An 18195-nucleotide genomic window follows, 5' to 3' on the forward strand; every position below is an offset into this window, starting at 1 on the left:
GAAAATAATTGAAATTTAGAGAAAATGAATAAACTCCTTTGAAAATCGATAATAATACATCCAATGTTCCAACAAAAAATTTTTTAATATGAATACAAATAAACTCAGTTTTTGTTGTGATTTTTTTAGGTTGTTTCTTTTGAGTCAATAAATACAAAAAAATGCGGATATATTTCCATGTTCGATGATATAATACATTCTCGATTGAATTAAAAAATTAGAATCATTTATCAAAAATTGATATTTGAAAGAAAAGATATTGAACTTTGTTTTGAACTTCATTTCTTCAATAAAAATCTAAACCGATTAAGGCTTATGATCATTTTTATTTATTATTATTTGCATTTATAACTGAATGGGAAATGAACTTTCAGTTTCTGATCGAGAGGTAAATACATTGGTATCGCAAACAACTTGTGTGGTGGAAATTTTTTATTTTTTTGAATTTATTAGCGTTTCAATATCATTTTTTGTATCTATTAAGTTACTGAAGAAGAAATACGAAGGTCATCTTTCATATTCTTTATATCAAAAATACACGCTAAAAATTTTTTAAATTGTGTACACCTTCCGAATCAACATTCACTTTCAGAATGTACAGACGTTTTCGAAAACTTGACACTGATAGAAGCGGAACAATTACTCTTGAAGAATTTCAAGCAATACCTGGAATTGCAGATAATCCACTTCTCTCCCGATTGGTTGCAATATTTGATGTTAATCATGGTATTTCATTTTATTATTAAAATGGTAATGATTATTGTAAAAAATGATGTAGACAAAGAAGTTGAATTCAGAGAGTTCATAACTGGAATCTCCACATTTTCTTCGGATGCTACTGTTGAAGAAAAATTAAAATGTATCGTTAATTTAGCTACAAAAAAGTTTTTTTGATGTTTTATTTCTAATATTATTACATCAAGTATTTTTCAATATATATGATGTAGATCATGATGGGTACATATCAAATGGAGAATTGTTTTATGTGTGCTTTTCTTTTCATAATTCCTCAAATATTTTGTTGAAAATACAACAGGTAATAAAAGCAATGACAGGAACAAATATTTGTGATCGAGCACTTCAACAACTTGTAGACAGAACAATTCTCGATGCAGACACATCTGGCATGGGCAAAATTTCATTTGATGATTTTATTTTAGTTTGTTATTTTTTTGAATTGGGAAAAATTTGATCATCTGACAACTTTCTATTATTTTCACAAATGTGTTTTTATATATTATATTTCTATCTTTAAAACAAAAATTTTCTTTCTTCAATTCGCCTTTTCAAAGGTCTTAACTAGCAGAGAAATGCTCTTCACGAATTTAATGGAAAGAATGAATCTCGTAGATCAATTTACCGAGTCACAAGACACTGAACCTAATGCTCTATGTGATAGAGAAAACGGAACGCTTATTGAGTGTGGAGAATTAGAGAAAATGACAGATGAAGAAATTTCGAGGGGTCAAGAAGAAATGATCCATTCAATAAAGCTTCAAGAAGAAAGAGAAGCTGAAGGTTACAAGTGGAAGACTCAAAAAGAGCACAATAAAAATGAGATTGATATACCGGAAATTGATGAAAAAAGTGGGGGCAATCTTTTTTCACGACAAACCATCCCCCGCAAGAACCCGCCCGATCACTGAAAATCTCCGCATTTGTGAAATTTCTGTTTTTTTATTCATTCAGATGCCCTCAAATAATGCAGTTGTTATCATCGCAAAGCAATCCCACTCATTTATGAATCATAAATATTTATTTATGAAACGGAGCAGCGCTAGACTTTGATTGCAGAGATATTTTCTTTGTCATTTTCGTTTTTCAATAGACTTATTATAAAATATTCGAATGTTTCAATGCTTTTTTAAACAATTCACATTTATAATGTATAGATGTTTTTTCTTTCGTTATTCTTTTTTTGAAAGTATTTCACGCAATTCGTTGAAGATTCATTTATGTTTATCATTGTTGCAAAAGGTTGCATTTTTTTCTTCAATTGCATGAATGTTAACATTGCTGATATCCCTGCAGAATTTCCAAAAAATTTTTATGACCATTATTTTTTATGTTGATGATTACAGTTTTTTTTGAACTTTTTTCTTCGTAATGTAGAAAAAAAACTGTTAACCAACGAATATATTGTTGTTCGCATAATATATGCGATTGATTTAGCAAATGCTATTATATTCATATTTGCCTTTGCTTTTGGAAATTTTCTTTTTTACAAAAACAGAAAATTTTGAAATTCCTTTGATTTATTCTACCTCGCAGCATCTTTTCCAACTATCAAATACAACATGCATATGCGATAATATGGAGTTTTTGTCCCGTTCAAAATCTAAAGTTGCTGTTATTGAAGAGAGTTCTCAACTTCGTCTTTATTTCTGTTCTGTTCTCAATGAAGGGGCTTCCCCATCTTTTATATCATGTGGAAACTTAGAGCTTACTAATTTTTCTCTTGAGGTCCATAAAAATCATGATTTTTACGCACATTCAATTGTTCTTTGCTCAAATGCAAATCATTTAACTTTAAGTCAAAGCTCTTTTTCATCACTGCGAACCATCTCTCATTCCCCTTTGCTATTTTCTGGGCAATGCACTTTTGTCACTCTTATTGGAAACATTTTCAAGAATTGCTCTTCTGTCCTTTCCTGTAAGACAACTCTTGAAAACCAACAAAGTTTTTTCCACCGAACAATTTGTGGAACAAAGTTTATATCTACTGATTTCCCATTACACATCATCACGCAAACTTCATCTGATAATTCACGAAGCACCGATATAATTTGCAATTCAACTTTTCTGAAATGTTCAACAATTTACAACCAGCGTCAGACTCCAACAGGAGAGGCAGTTTTTTCAAATGCAACATTTTCCAAATGCAAAGGAAAAGATTGTGCAGGAGGAGGTCTCATGATGTCTGGCAATGGAAATGGCTCACTTACACTGACATCTTGCACGTTTGATCGATGTAGTTCCGATCGAAATGGTGGAGGCTTATATGCAGTCGGGCTGGAACATGTATCTATCAAGTTTACGAGCTTTAATGAATGCGTTACTGGATCTACATCAACAGGAGCACTTGGAGGAGGATGCTACATTTCACAAATATCTAATGAAGTTGAACTTAAAGCATGCAAATTCAGCGGGTGCACTGCAGATTCGAAAGCAGGAGGAATGTTCCTATCCAGTATTCCAAATGAGCTTATGCCTGTAGAAGAATGCGAATATCGTAATTGTATTGCAGTTGAAATGACTGGAGGAGGCATCTCCATGATGGAGTTTAACCCTGAAATGTCCATGTCAAATTGCCTCTTTGATAGCTGTAGCTCAAAATTTGGAGGAGGAGGCTTGGACATAACATTCAAAGTATCAACAACGATTAATAAAGAAGAAAGAGTTAAAAGAAAAAGCTTCAACATTCTACACAATTATAATAATATGACTTACTTCATTTTCTTTTCTTTCGCAAACGATACAACATCCAACAATGGAAAAGATGTTATAATTTTTGATAGGCAGAACTCGCTTTCGCAAACTCCATTTGACTCCAGCTTTTCAACATCAGGGGTTGATCGTCTATGCTACGTAAATTCCAAATCAACGACAATAATTGACTCTTGGCTTCCAGAAGGCATGCTTGAACGAGTCGTATCACCAAAAACCGGACAGAATACGGACGATTGTGGATCTCAACATGAACCTTGTCTTACAATTGAATGGGCAATCCAGCGAATGAATAGCATTGGCACTCAACGTATTCGAGTGGAAGATGGAACGTGCAATGAGAAATGTATAAACATCAGGGAGAAGAGTGCCATCATTGTTTCGTCTTCTTCAGAAACAGTTTTATGCGATTCTTTGATTTCCACAGGTAGCCTATTTATTGTGACAACTGGTGATTTAAAGATTCGATTTTTCAATATTGTTCATGGAAAGCAGATTAATGATATTGATCATAATGGCTTACTGCATTTAAACACACCAGACATTGTTGAATTTGATGTGACTCTCTTTGAAATGACCGGATCAGGTTCAATCTCACTTGGATCCTGTAACATTTCTCCGTATTCTGCGAGCTATAATGCTATTTTTACGCGTCCTTTATTTATTCTCAACGGAGGATTGCTGGAATTTGACGATGTTTCTATCATTTCCTTTCAAATAACTTGCTCAATGATTGTCTTTTCTGCGGGATCTTTCACACCTTCTTCACTTTTGCTTACAAAGGCTTCTTTTACAAATATCACACTTTCAGAAAATCATGCATCTGTTCTTGAGTCGTCTTTGCCTTCAACTACATCTTTCATCATTGATAATTGTACATTCAGTTCTTGCACATCGAAAAATTGTGAAAGAGGTGGGGGAATTTTTATTTCATTATCAAACATGCAATCCTTGTATATTTCTGATTCAGGATTTACAATGTGTGAATCGGCAAGCGGAAATACTCAATCTTGCTGTGTTTTTCATTCTGAACAGAATAACGAAGAGGTCACTGGAAGAGGAGGAGGACTTTTTATTTCTGTTAGCGATATTACCAAACCAGAAATAAAGAATAGCAATTTTGACCCTCTCAACTTTCAACTAACAAATTTAGTATTCAAAGAAAATTATGCTTCAATTGGACGTGATTTGTTTCTACAGTGTCCACGACTTATCGAGCTTGTGACTCCAGAGAACTTTGCATTTTCTCTGGATCCTCCTCTTTTTAACAGAGAAAATGCGATTTTCGGAAGTGAAACAACGTTGTCTTCATTTATGGCTTCATCTTTGTCACATCCGCTGACAGATTTTAATTTACTCAATTTTCTTATTAACTTCAAAGATGTGCAGATTTCAATTTCATCTTCGACTGGAATGGATTTTCTTTCTTGTGGAACAGAATCACTTCCCTGTAAAACAGTGGAAGTCGGACGTGAACACCTTTTAAAAGACGAAGAAGGAATGCAGCATCTTCAGATTATTGATCTTGGAGCTATTTTGAAAGTAGACGATTTTACAGATATGTCGATAACCGGCTTGAAGAAAAGTGAAAATGATGTGGATAACCTAAGTTCTTCTTTATCATTTGATATCTTATCTGCAGACAATCAATCATGTGTAATGCAAAATCTGGGAAGACTATCTTTTTCTTCAATCATTTTGAATCTTCAAAGTAACCTTCCACCCCAAATAACACATTTAATTTATTCAGAAGGCTGCTTGGAATTTAATGTTGTTTCATTTTCATGTTCTAGCTCTTTGTCAGTTAAATGCAATACATTGTCAATTGGCTCAGGTTCATTAATATGCTCTTCAGCAACTCTTAATCCAGTTATTTTTGAAAAGCCTTTTGCTATTGCCACAACATTTACAGACATATCGATAACACACTTCAAAGCTCTTCGACCATCTCTAATAGGATGCTCGTTAATAATGATTTCCCCTTCGATAAGCATAACATCCTCAAAGTACCGCAATTCAAATCGATTCATCCAAATAAATGACTCTTCTTTTGAAAATGTTCAACATTCTCTAAATGGATCGTGTATTTTATCATTTAGCTCTCATTCAAATGAAGGGTACTTGGCTAATAAAAATGAAGATTCCTTCCCCACTGTTTATATATCCAATTCTAAGTTTTCAAATTGCCTATCTCGAGCTAGTTCACAAGGAGGTGCGCTTTTTGTTCAGTTGGATCCTCATCAAGATTCACAGAAATTGCAATTTTCTCCTCAGCTGCACATCAAGGACTCCATCTTTTCTTCTTGTGAAGCATCTACTGCATCAGATCCAGAAGTTGTTGATATTGGCAGAGGAGGTGCGCTGTATCTCATGCTGAAGGAAGGTTCCACAAAGCTTCAAGCAAATACTGGGAATGAAAACATGAATTGTGCTGACTTCTTTTTTGAGAATATTGTTTTCACAAAGAATAATGCAACAATTGGACGAGATTTGTTTATCAACACGGTTGATCTCTTGAGAGACATCTACCCAGATCGTTTTATTTTGGACTACTCTGTTTCATCATTCAATCAAAAAAATGCCTTTGCTGGATCAGACGATGAGATTGCAGATTTAGATCTTCTTCGCCTGTTGATTACTTTTTCGAATAGCACTATTTGTGTCTCTTCCACATCTGGTTTGGATGTACTTCGATGTGGAAGCCAAGCTGAACCATGCAAATCAATTCCTTTTGCTGCAACGCACATTAGCGAAACTATAGTTGACAAAACACTTTCATTTCTCGGAGAGACAATTGTTGAAACTTCATTTGATTGCACGAATTTCAGTTTTATTGGATCCGGAGACACGTTTCCAGTGACCCTCCGATTTAGTCGGAACATTCTAAATGAAAATTCACTTTCAGTTCTCCGAAACACAGAGAAATTCTCTTCTTCACAAATTATGTTCTCTTTTCCATCATCCTTATCATCATCATTTGCTTCTCTGATTGCTTCTGAATATTCAGCGAAGCTTATGTTAACAAGCTGTGCGTTTTCATCATTTACTGAAAAAGTCGAAACTGAGGCAGAAGGATATTCCTTTGATATCATTCAAGTAAAAGGAGGTTCGTTAGAAATGCAATCTTGCTCTATGCAATCGATAACTTTTATGAATTCTTTTATTCATGCGCAAAATTTTGCAAGCATTACAATAAATCGAATGATTGCAATTGACGTTGCCTTTATAGATGGTTCACTTATTAATGTTGATGCAATCGCTAATTCTAATTATGAGTCGGAAGTGAGCAGAAGAAGCATCCAAATAGAAGAATCCAATTTTTCTGATATTTCTCATCGTCCATCGACAAGCGCGATCATTTCTTTGCCTTCATTCGATAATGCCTATCCGGTTGATATTTCAGTTGAGAATTCAAGTATTTCAGAATGCATTTGCACGGAATGCATTGCTGGCGGTTGCATAGCAATGATTGTCGACAGCACTTCTTCCTTTACCACAACAAATTGCAGCTTTACGGAATCTTTAGCGTTAAAGGCAAAAGGAGGAATTGCATATCTGAATTGCATTAATGCTACCAATGATTTTGCATTCAACAAAGTTATCTTCGAAAGAAACGATGCAGCAGAAGGACGAAACATTTTCATTGAGAGCGATAATCTTCACTTATCCATAAAATCATTTCGATTCAATTTTGACTATCTTTCTGATTCAGTCAATCGTGAGAATTCGATGATGGGGATAGATCCTTCTCTTAAAAGTAGCATAAACCTCCTCAGATATTTGATAGACTACTTGGAAAAGACTGTATATGTTAGTGAAACAGAAGGAATTGACGTTAACAGATGTGGATCTGAGCAAGAGCCATGCGCAACTATGGGACAAGGGCTCGTCAATTTGATTAGAGATTCAGGCAAAGCTAAAGACCAATCATTGGTTCTTGTTACAAACGTTACAATGATTTCTGGGCTGTATATGAGCAATGTGCATCTAACATCTCAAACAGAGCCATCAATGCCGCGAAGCACGATCACTCTTTCTAAAGACTTATTTGCTTCATCAAAAATCCTTGTTAACAGGGAAGATTTCATATTAAGCAAAGTCAATTTTGATTTTAGCCATGTTGTTATCGCTGAACAAGCTGTTTTTATTTATTCAACTCCCCTGAAAGCAACAACCAGTTGCTCTTTAACGCTTTCCCATTGTCAATTCAGCTCGCACAATACATTAAATGAAAATTCATTTCTGCCATTATCTTTAATCGAAGTAAGCTTATCAACAATCGAAATCAATGATGTGACATTTTCATCGATTCAAATTGAATTTCCGATTTTTAAGTTGAATCATATGATAACAATAAATGTTAATAATTCTGCTTTCTCCAAAATTGAATTGAATCAATCTGCAATTGCAGAGTGCATTCAATACTCTGCTTCGAATAGTTCTTCTCTTCAATTAACAACAGTATCATTCAGTCAGATCAATCGACATACAAATGGGCCTTCAGTTGTTATGTACGCGACTGAATTTCCTTTAGAAATCGTCACAGAAACAGATTCAGAGATTCGCTTTGAAGCCTGTTCTTTTGACAATTGCAGATCTTCTTCCTCAGAAGCTGGAGGCGCTCTTTATATTGACACAAGGAATGGAGGTGCTTGTGTCCTCGAAAGCATAACGTCCGAATCCTGCGAAGCTTTGCAAAATGAATTAAATCCAGTTGAGCCACAGAAAGGAAGAGGAGGATTTTTATATCTGCTTACAAGTACGATTCCTGAACTTACTTCATATAATTATTTATTCAGAGAAATGAAATTTACAAATAACTTAGCAAATGTTGGACGAGATTTTTTCATTAAAAGTGTTGATCTTTTCAACACCATAAATCCTCTCCTTTTCCTGTTTGATTATCAAAGTGAGTTGTTCAATAAAACAAATGCACTTTATGGTTCAGATGATAAAGGCAACGTAGATGTAGACCTTTTGCAATTTCTAATAATTTATACGAACGAAACAATACATATTTCACAATCTCAAGGAACGGATTATCCCAGCTGTGGAACAATTGAAAAGCTATGCAAAACAATTGAAATTGGAATGGAACACCTTTCGTCAAAGGAAGAAACTCAACAACGTACCCTTTCATTTGCACCAGATTGTTTAATGATAAACTCCGTTGATTGGAGCGACTTGCGTATTACACATACAGATAGTTTTCCATCTGAATCTGGACGAGCTGAGTTGTCTTTCTTATCATCAATTACAGTAGAACAAGGAAATTCCATCATCAAAAACAATGGAAATCTAATTTTTGAACAGGTTAATTTCATCCTTGAGAAATCATTTGATACATCTGTTCACTTCCTCATTTCATCTGAATATAACTTTGAAAAGCGAATGCGCAATGGTCAAACACATCCATTGCTCAAAATTGTCGAATGCAATTTTATCTTTACTCAAGAGCCAGAAAAATTGAATGAGCAATCACTTAGCTATTCTCTTGTGTCTATTCTTGGCGGTAGCATTACTCTTGACAAATGTGAAATCGCTCATTTGTCATTTGCATCTTCACCACTTTGCTTTAATGATCATGCAAATGCCCAACTAAATTGGATAAACGGGACAAATCTTTCAGTTGAACATGGCCCATTGTTTTCGGTTTACGCTTCTGAAGACGATGAATCCGTTGACCAAGGAGCCATTCATATTTCATCATCTTTTATTGATTCAGCAAAGATTCTCGACACCTCATCTGCTCTTTTAAATATAAATCATTCAACATCTTTAAATGAACACGCTTCCTATACGATTTGTCTAGAGACCACAACATTTAGTTTTATATCATCTTCGAAGTCTGTTTTCGGTGGAGTTATTGCACAGAATCTTCTCGATGTCGAAGATAAGTTAAATGTTACTGATTGCATTTTCCAAGAATGTGTCTGTGGCTGCGATGTTTTGAATGAAAGTGTTACAAGAGGAGGTGCAATATTCTTTTCATGTGAAAGCTTTTGTGATAAATTTATCTTTTCTGAAATAGATTTCATTTCTGATAATGCAACCATTGGAAGGGACATTTTTATGGTGTGCGATAGTCTCAGGACATATGCGACTAAGGAGCATTTTCAACTTGATTTTGCAAAGCCGATTACTGAATTCAACCCCGAAAACGCTCTCTATGGAACGGACAGAATAGAGTTTACAGATTATGATCTTCTTAGTTTCCTTATTATCTACACTTCCCCGAACATCTATGTCTCGAGCACTGGAAGCGCAAATTATTCACGATGTGGATCAATTAAAGAGCCGTGCACTTCCATGACAATTGGAGTAGCACATTTAATAGACAGAGAAGACGAAGCAAAACCTTATGAACTTAAAACGTTAACTTTGATGGATTATGATACTATCAATAAATCTGTTATAATTACAAATACAACAATTATTTCAGCAATAGAAATGAGTGAGCTTTGCTCAATTAATGTTGGGTATCCTTTTTCAATGACAAGTGATGCACATTCGGTATTTACTAGTTCTCATTCATGTTTGCTCCAAGATGTAAGAATCGGTCTTCCGTCCATTGCTATTGACGAGTGCACTTCTTTATTTATGAGTGTTCCAACAAGTGAAGAAGGGGAATGCCGCTTTGAAGGTGTTAACATTGAGGGAAATGAATTTGAAGCTATGCAATTTTCATTTCTTTCTGTAAATGGTGGATCTGTTTTAATTTCAAACTGTTCTCTGGTAAATGCAATCATCAGGCCAACTATGATAACTTGTACAACTGACCAATCTATCAATGTTACAGCTTTTGATATTGATGAAATGAAGTTAGTTGAAGGATCACTTTTTTCATTTTCAAACAAAGCAAGACTTGTTTCATTTGCAGAATGTACATTTCAAAAAATTACAGCATTATCAGAGAATTCCAGATTGATCTCAGTGACACCAGAAGATAACATAAATACAAATTATGATGAACATATATTTGAGATAAAACATTGCGAAACGTTTGGCTGCAGTTCGGTTTTGAAAAATGGAAATCTAATCACAGCAAATGGAGTCTCTGCTGTTATGGAATATTGCCTTTTTGATGGATACATTGAAGATGAGAAGAATAGAGGACGAAGATACAACAACAAAGAGTCCCTGAATGGTATTTGTTCATGGGATGAATCAAGTATTTCGTTTATTTCGTCGAACGTTCTGATAAGCAATGCTTCTTTTACAAATTTACTAAACGGGGCATTGTCCTTTGAACATTCTGTTGTGACCCTGAAAGACATATCTCTTGAAAACAACACAGGATCAGTGATAGACGAATCGTATCCTTCCATTAGACGCAACGTCATCTGCTCAAATGATGGATTTATTGATTTTGAAAGCATCAAAGAAGGAGATGGAATCCAAGGGACATCACTTTGGATTTCAAATAATAACTGTAGCATTGGAGGAAAGGCTCTTACAGATGTTTCTTCTTATCATTTCGTGCCAATTCTCAGCAAAGTTGAAAAAGGGACTTCAAGCGACAAAAAAACACCCATCACATTTGAGGGGAGCTTGCTTCTTCCCTGCAATCTTTCATTTGAAGTGTTGATAGTTAAAAAATCTATAGAGGAGCACTTTTCATTTGGAGAGATTGACGAATTTGTTAATGAGAACCAAATGGAAGCGTCAATTCCAACGGAATATCTTGACAAGCATGCTCTTGAAATGCGCATAAGATTAGTATTCGGAGGCACAGAGGCAGAGACTTCACACACAACGCAATCTGTTATGCTAAAACCAAAAACTGCTCTTTCAAAGCAAGCCACAACTATTTTAACAATTTCCTTTATAATTTCATGGTTTTTGTTCATTTTCATCATTGTAATAGTCGCAATGATAAAGGAGAAGGTTTGCGACAATTGCAAATGTAAACGCAAACACAAATTTATTCGAATCGACAATGAAGACTCTTTGTACTTCCGTGATACTCGATTGACGGAAATGACAGAAGAGCCGTCAAAGATAGAAAATGCGGTTAATAAAGAAGAAAGTACAAAAGAGGAATCGATTAGCAGTCAACCGCTCATTCCACTTGTTGTTGAATCCGGAAAATGTTAGAATAACATTGGTATGAAATTATTCGCTGTATCATTCCTATATCCATATTTTTAAAACTGTTATTTTTTTGATTTTTCATTTTCACCCAAGATTTTTTTATTTGATAATTTCAACTATTATTTTGTCAGTGGTTTCTTCTTCATTTTCGTTTTAAAGATACGAAGCAAAAATTATTTTGTTCCTTGCACTTTCTGAATTATTTCCATAAGACTTTAAGTCTTCATAGACCAAATTAAACCTTTTGAATTTTTAATTAAAGGCTTTCATTTTCTGTTTTTGCATTTCACATATTACGCTCTTTTTTTTCCACTGTGGAAACGCTTCATTTACAAATCAAATTCAGTTTTATTCAAACAAAGCAATTGTGAAATTGTCAGCCATTCTAATTGTTGAAAATACTTTCAAAAAGATTCTTAAATGCTTTTTGAATTAAAACTTCAAAAAAACTTATTTCTTAAAAGAAAAATAAAAAGCCAAATGATAAAATTACAAAATTTCAATTTCTTTCACATAAATTTCGATGATAAATTACGGAAGCGGAGGTGGAACTGGAATGGTGCCTGTATCAAAAAATGAATCTGAAGAAGCCTTTATTGCTCTTTCCATCTGATCATCAAACTCTTCTTTTTCATCTTCCTGAACCATATCACGCTTTTGGAATGCTTTGCTCAATGCAGCCATTCGTTCTTTAAAAGTTTTTGGTTCAGTTGTTTCATCATCGTCATCGTGCTTCTGATTTTTTGAATTTTCTGTTGTTTGATAAGAAGACTTCGCAGAGTTCAAAAGAGCAAGAGATGTTGCAAAATCAATTGAATCTTCAATCACTTCAGATTCTGTTTGAGTTTGTATGGATGATGAGCTTGACGACTTTGATGACTTTGATGACTTGCTCGACTCCGAAGACGATCCAAATGCATTCGGCTCAACAAGTTTCGACAAGTCTCTAATTTGCCATAACAATTCCCTCTCAAGTGCAATTTTGGATAAAGGCTTTCTTTCTTTTTCCTTTGGTGGCTCATCCTTTTCCTTGCAACTGTCATCGTTTTCCTTTTCCTTTACCGATTCTTTTTCTTTTTCTTTTTCTTTATTGTCAATCTCCTTTGCTTCTTCCTTCTTTTCCTCTTCATCACTTTCATCTGGCTCATCTTTCCACCTTTCAATTCCGGTGTTGATTGCCTCTTCAATGGAATTCGCTGACCAATCAAAGGCTCCACGCCTCGCGTAAAACAACAAATATGCAGCAGGAGTCTGACTTTGCGAAGAAGGAGGAATTTGAGATGAGGCAGAAGAAGATGCTACTGTTGATGACGAAGAGGAAGCATCTGAATTATCTGATTGCTTTAAATCTTTCTTCTTTTCATTATCAACTGATACCGACGAATCAGCAGCATTTTGTTCTGCTTTCTCTGCTTCTTTCACTTCCTTTTCTTTGACATCCGCAGTCTTGCTCTTATGAGCAGTGACTCGCGTGTCGTTGTGCAAGTGCCAAGTGTTCGTAGTAACGTTGAATGTATGAGCAGTGTAATGCCCTCCAAATAATGAGCCTGAATGGCAGCACACAGCAAACAGATCGTAAATGGGCGCTTGTGATGTCAGAGACGGGTGGGTGAATGTGGCTTGTGCTGGAAGCGAAGATAATTCTTGTGCTATCGTTGTTTGCACATTGTTTGTGGTTAATAAGGTATAAAAAATATTAAATGAAAAGTTCATAAAGAATAAAAAACAAGAAAATTTCCAAAAATGAAATAAGAATAACCAAAAGAAAAAAATTGCAAACGTTTTTTCCAAAACTGCGGATCTTCGACAGCTACGCTCAGAGTCCTCATAACTTCTTTCTGTGTTTCGTTGTCCATCTGCTTCAGTTCATTGAGTAACTTTGTGCTGACTTCAAATTCTGTCAAATCCATCCCATTCAGCGGATACGTAACATTCACATCCATCTTCTCTTTTCTGAAGGCTGTGAAAACGAACTTCTTCAGCTGGACAATGAGCACAGGCGGAAACACCACAACTTCCATCTTTTTGAAGGCTGGGATGTGGTCCTTACATCTCCTGCAGTAATACAAGTTATACTCGTTCAGCTGCTCTCTCGCTGTGAAGGACTCAAAACAATCAAGAAGAGTCACAGAAGGAGTGGAGGTTGTTGAATTGGCCTTTGAAGACATCGAAGATGATGAGGAAGAAGACGAAGACGATGAAGAATTTGAAGATGACATGCCTTCAATTGTCTTATCTGCTTTATCTGAAGCTTCACTTTTTTCTTCATTTCTCTTAGAATCTTCTTTTTCTGCTTCTTTCTCTTTCTCCTTTTCCTTTTTGTTCTGTTTGTTAGGTTGAGTTGCAAATTTTAGAGGAGCGCAGCATGAAAGATCGAGACATCCGTATTCTTGGATCATCACAGGCACATCAATAAATGGATCATTTAGCAAATCATCGTCATCCTCCTCTCCATCTTCTTCTGCTTTTGCTTCTTCTATGGCTTTTGTTTCTTTAGCATTATCGGCAATTTCGCTCTCTTTTTCAGCTCCTTCCTGATTATTTGACTTTGCTGCATTGTCTGCCTTTGATTCATCTGCACTTTCTTTTATATGAGCAGTAACTTCTGTTGCTTTGTCGTCAGTCATATTTGAAGATGCCTCAATAGTTGCTTCATTGTTTCTATCCTGATTAACATCTTCTGCACTCATCATTTCCATCTCACTTGCTCCGTTCTTCTTTCCTTCTTCGTCTTGCTTTGGCTTTTCTTTTTCTTCCTCTTTCTCTTCTCTCATTGCTTTCTTTATCAACCTCTTCCTCTCCTTCTTCTTCCTCTCAGCCAACCACCGATGACAATCTCCTCCATCAAGCCAGCAAACAGACAGGCTTTTCAGCTGAGTCAAAAACTTCATCGGGATCTTTTGGGATGTTTGAGGAATTTCCAGAAATCCTCCTTTTCTCCTTCCCGCTCGTGAATTGTCAGGGATGAGAAGACGATAAGGAAGCAAAGCACGAGGAGGAAGGTCGGTGCTGAAAGACGCATAGGAATAAGCCTGTGATTCATTAGGCGTTGCATGATATGCGCTTGATTGAGATTCACTTTCACTTCCTTTTTCCAGTTTGGCATTTGAGGCTTCACAATTTGCTGCATTCGATTTTGCTTCAGTATCTTTACATGAATTAGCTTCATTTCTCTTCTTCTTCAGTTCTTTTTGCAATTCTTCTGCCTCTTCGATTCTTTCTTTCTTCTCCCAGAGCATCTCCATCGGCCTCAAAAAGTAATCATCTTCTCCAAAAAGTGGCTCAACATAAAACTTCTGCTCTTCTTTCTCCTTCTCTTTTTCTTTTTCTTTTAATTCATCTTTAACTGTTTCTTCGTCTTTCTTTTCTTCACTTTGGATTTCAGCTGAAACTTCTTTGTTTGCAACGTCTTGTCCAGTTGATGCTTCTTGTTGTTTTTCTTTCTCCTTAGTAGCTTCTTCCTTCTCTGCATCTGCTTTCTTGTTGTCATTATTCTCTTTTGTATCTTCCTCTTCTTTCTTTTCCTGTTTCTTTTTCATTTCTTGTTCTTTCTTCTTTTCCTGCTGCTCTTTTTCCCAAGCTTCCTTCAGCTTCTTTCCTTCTTCTTCCTTTTGCAGCACATTCATTCTCTTCTTTATCCATTTCTCAAACACATCTTGGTGAAGAGTAGGATAAATCGCCTTCCACACAGCCAGATGCAATGAACGATAAGAAATTGGAGATAATTCGATTTCATCTTTCTTTTCTTCAACAGCAGTAGATTTTTCAGATCCTTGTTTGGTATTTGATGCGGAATCATTATCTTTATTTGTTTTTTGTATTGTATTTTCGTCTTTAATCATCCCTCTTTCATCTTCTGCCCCGTCTTTCTTTCCTTGGTAATTATCTTCTTCTTTACCATCTTCCGAAATTGAAGGAGCAACAGAAACCAAAAACGGTCTGGCAATAAGAGAGACATGATAAGAAAGAGAACACGACAAATAAGCAGAGGCGGTCATAGTGCACACATTCACTGGAATCAGCAGTGGGAACAAAGACTTCTGCTGCTGCTTGTGAGAGGGCTGAGCAAGAGCTCCTGATTGAAGAGGAGGTGATGGAGGAATAGACGACTGAAGAGGCGGAGGAGGAGGGATAGTTGACGAGCCTTCAGTCTGCTGTGAGAGAGATGCAGACGAAGATGTTAATGATTGTTCATTTCCTTCTGTTGTTGAATTTGTTGCTTCTTCCTTTTCTTTCTTCTTTTCGCTTTGCTTACTTTGTGTTTGTTCCGCTTTGCTGCAACCATCATCAGTAACAACAAAGATGATTGGATTTGGATGGATGTTGGCAATGTCTTCGCTGTCATTCATTCTCTTTGTTATGACTCCATATGCACAATCACATAGAACAAACAAAGGATTATGAGTTGGCGATGATCCATCAACTGCCTCGCTTTTGTGTTTGGATTTATTAATTTCGTCTGCTATCTTCATCAGCCGCTCATCGCTTGCTACAACAGCCATTGCATTCTTCACAACACCAGCACGATTGCAGACAAAAGACAGTGTAAATGGTGCGAAATCAACAGCACTTGACTCATTAACAACTTCTGCTCCTTGTTCTCCTTTCAGCTCGCTCATCTCACCCTTCTCGCCCATTTCATTCCTCTTGTGCCATTGCATCGGGACAACCAGTGCTGTCACTGTCATCCTCTCATTTCCTGGAATGGGCAGCGGAAGCACTGTGAACGGATCGTATCTGATGCTGCGTGTTCCACAGCGCGGGCAATCCACCGTCGATCTCAGCTGCCCTTCAAACAAATCACAGATGATTGACTCGTTCCTCAAACGGCGCCGCTGCAGAGAACGAGCAGACGAAGAAAGCAGAGAAAAGCGCTGGAATGGATGCTGTTGTTGCAAAGAGGAGGAGGAAGAAGTGGAAGGCTGTTCAGCTGCTTGCCCTTCATTTGCTTTTGCATCGTGTTGCTGCTCATTAGAATCACTGCCTTGTTCCGATGCAATCTGTCTAACTTCAGTCTCTTCTTCGTCTTCGACATATGGTTTCTCGATAACGTGATTGAGATCTTCGTGAATCCCATCCAAAACAAACGAAAGCAGCTCCTGTGCGTCTTGCTGCCCAAACCCAGAAAACTGCTGTCCATACGCCCCAACAACCTTTTTGAAGCCCCGAGGCGAAAATGTCTTCATACACAGTCGAATCTCTTTCTTTCCTGGATCATTGTTGTTGCCCTGCTGCTTTGCTAACACTTGAGCTTCCTTTTCTGCGGCTTTCTTTTCCTGTTCTTCTCTCTCCTTTTTCCGCTCTTCTTCTGCTTCTTCTTCGGTTATTTCTCCATTGAGCACTTTTTCTTCTCTCTGCTTCTCTCTCTTTTCTCTCTCTGCTCTTAGCCTCTCCATTTTTTCTTCTTCAGTTTCTTCAAAATCTTCACGATTTGTAGAATTATCATTCGAACTCAATTTTGAATCAGACCCATTACGAATCTCTTCGTAATCTCCAAATGCATTTTTGCCGGCATATTTATTTGTCTTCATTTCGCATTTCAGCACAATTTCTCGTGCATGTTTCCCGGAAGTCATCAGCAATTCGCTGCTGCCCCATATCCGATCGACAAGATACGAATACGCTCCTGCCATTTTCCCTTCACACCCAATGGGATTCAGCAAATTCACATCATCGATAAACCGTCGAGAAAGAAAATGAGCAGTTAGAGGCACAATTTGTAGCAAACATTGAAGGGACGAGTTCATAAAACAAGTATTTCCTATGTTGCATAAGCCCACAACTCCTCTGCTTTCAGGAACAGAAAGTGAAATCTCCTTAATTTGGAAGTCTGGCTTTTTGGCATATGCACCTTGATTGCTCCCACAAGCACATCCGTATTTTTGCTTTGAATCATCTTTGATTTTCTTTTCATTGTCACATCCTCTTCTCGAAGGAGAAACAGAACGTGGTTGCTTTTGTTCCCTTTCAGACAAAATTGGATCAACAAATATGTAATCGTCATTTTCAAGTGCTTCGATTGGATTACTTTTTCCTTTGAATTCGACTTGTTCGCTTTCACTTTTCCATAGTCTAAGGCCAACACGCAAGTTCAAGCCAAAAGCCCTTCGAATTAAGTTTTGAATACGAATTGAAGGATCAAATCTTGAAACAGAGACAATTTTCAAGTCGGCTTTCTCAGGTTTATCTTCTCCAAAAGGCTTTAAAGAAAATTTTATATTTTTTGGATATAAATCAAGAATAAGACTTTTCTTATTCTTACGAAATTCTCTGGCAATTGGTGGTCCCCCTTTGTACCAAAGAAATAAAAATTGCCAAAGCTCCGTTGGCACAGCAAATACATCTTTATCCTCAATTAAACCTTTTGAGAAAAAAGAGTGGTAAAATCAAACTTATCATTAACTCTATTTTTAACCAATAAGAAAAGCCGAACCTTCAATTAATTCATTTGTCCCAGGTTTTAGAAAAGGTGAATTGTCAATCGGTGGAATTTCATTTGTCTCAAAAAACAATGATTTCCATGACATTGGAATCAGATTCCATTTATCAAATTCATTCTTCTCTGTTCCAATGAGATCTCGAAACAAACTTCTCCTGTCCTCCAACACAGATGAAGAATTCATTGATTTTGTTTAAAATAAAATATGTTGGAAA

General features: G+C 36.3%; 3 protein-coding genes across 3 annotated transcripts; 2 read left to right on the top strand and 1 right to left on the bottom strand.

The window, feature by feature from the left end:
* The first annotated feature begins 313 nt into the window (after window positions 1-313).
* On the top strand, window positions 314-2044 carry MONOS_464 (putative protein phosphatase 2B). Its single transcript, XM_067874730.1, has 7 exons — window positions 314-416; window positions 485-506; window positions 593-726; window positions 779-859; window positions 924-985; window positions 1037-1159; window positions 1293-2044. The coding sequence occupies exons 1-7, from the start codon at window positions 356-358 to the stop codon at window positions 1644-1646; spliced, it is 837 nt and encodes a 278-aa protein (XP_067733854.1). The 5' UTR covers window positions 314-355; the 3' UTR covers window positions 1647-2044.
* An 869-nt stretch (window positions 2045-2913) lies between these two features.
* Window positions 2914-11919, top strand: MONOS_465 (uncharacterized protein; the record flags this gene model as incomplete). Its single annotated transcript, XM_067874740.1, has 1 exon — window positions 2914-11919. One exon carries the CDS (start codon window positions 2914-2916, stop codon window positions 11542-11544), a length of 8631 nt encoding a protein of 2876 aa, XP_067733855.1. The 3' UTR covers window positions 11545-11919.
* MONOS_466 (putative ubiquitin carboxyl-terminal hydrolase 12) lies at window positions 11915-18190 on the bottom strand. Its single transcript, XM_067874751.1, has 3 exons — window positions 17975-18190; window positions 13322-17902; window positions 11915-13190 (listed from the first exon to the last, which is right to left on the bottom strand). The coding sequence occupies exons 1-3, from the start codon at window positions 18162-18164 to the stop codon at window positions 12073-12075; spliced, it is 5889 nt and encodes a 1962-aa protein (XP_067733856.1). The 5' UTR covers window positions 18165-18190; the 3' UTR covers window positions 11915-12072.
* Between the last annotated feature and the right edge of the window lie 5 nt (window positions 18191-18195).

Source organism: Monocercomonoides exilis, assembly GCF_001643675.1.
Source record: "Monocercomonoides exilis strain PA203 chromosome Unknown scaffold6-2077815, whole genome shotgun sequence".
Classification (NCBI taxonomy): domain Eukaryota; phylum Preaxostyla; order Oxymonadida; family Polymastigidae; genus Monocercomonoides; species Monocercomonoides exilis.

What these genes read in the sequence shown, in the direction of transcription:
- MONOS_464 (XM_067874730.1), top strand. Translation starts at nt 356, where the DNA reads ATGGGAAATGAACTTTCAGTTTCTGATCGAGAGGTAAATACATTGGTA. An exon ending in ATTGGTATCGCAAACAACTT is followed by an intron (nt 417 to 484) that starts GTGTGGTGGAAA and finishes GTATCTATTAAG; the next exon opens with TTACTGAAGAAGAAATACGA. An exon ending in CAAATGGAGAATTGTTTTAT is followed by an intron (nt 986 to 1,036) that starts GTGTGCTTTTCT and finishes AAAATACAACAG; the next exon opens with GTAATAAAAGCAATGACAGG.
- MONOS_466 (XM_067874751.1), bottom strand. Translation starts at nt 18,164, where the DNA reads ATGAATTCTTCATCTGTGTTGGAGGACAGGAGAAGTTTGTTTCGAGAT. An exon ending in GACAAATGAATTAATTGAAG is followed by an intron (nt 17,903 to 17,974) that starts GTTCGGCTTTTC and finishes TTTTCTCAAAAG; the next exon opens with GTTTAATTGAGGATAAAGAT. An exon ending in TCCGCAGTTTTGGAAAAAAC is followed by an intron (nt 13,191 to 13,321) that starts GTTTGCAATTTT and finishes AAACAACGATAG; the next exon opens with CACAAGAATTATCTTCGCTT.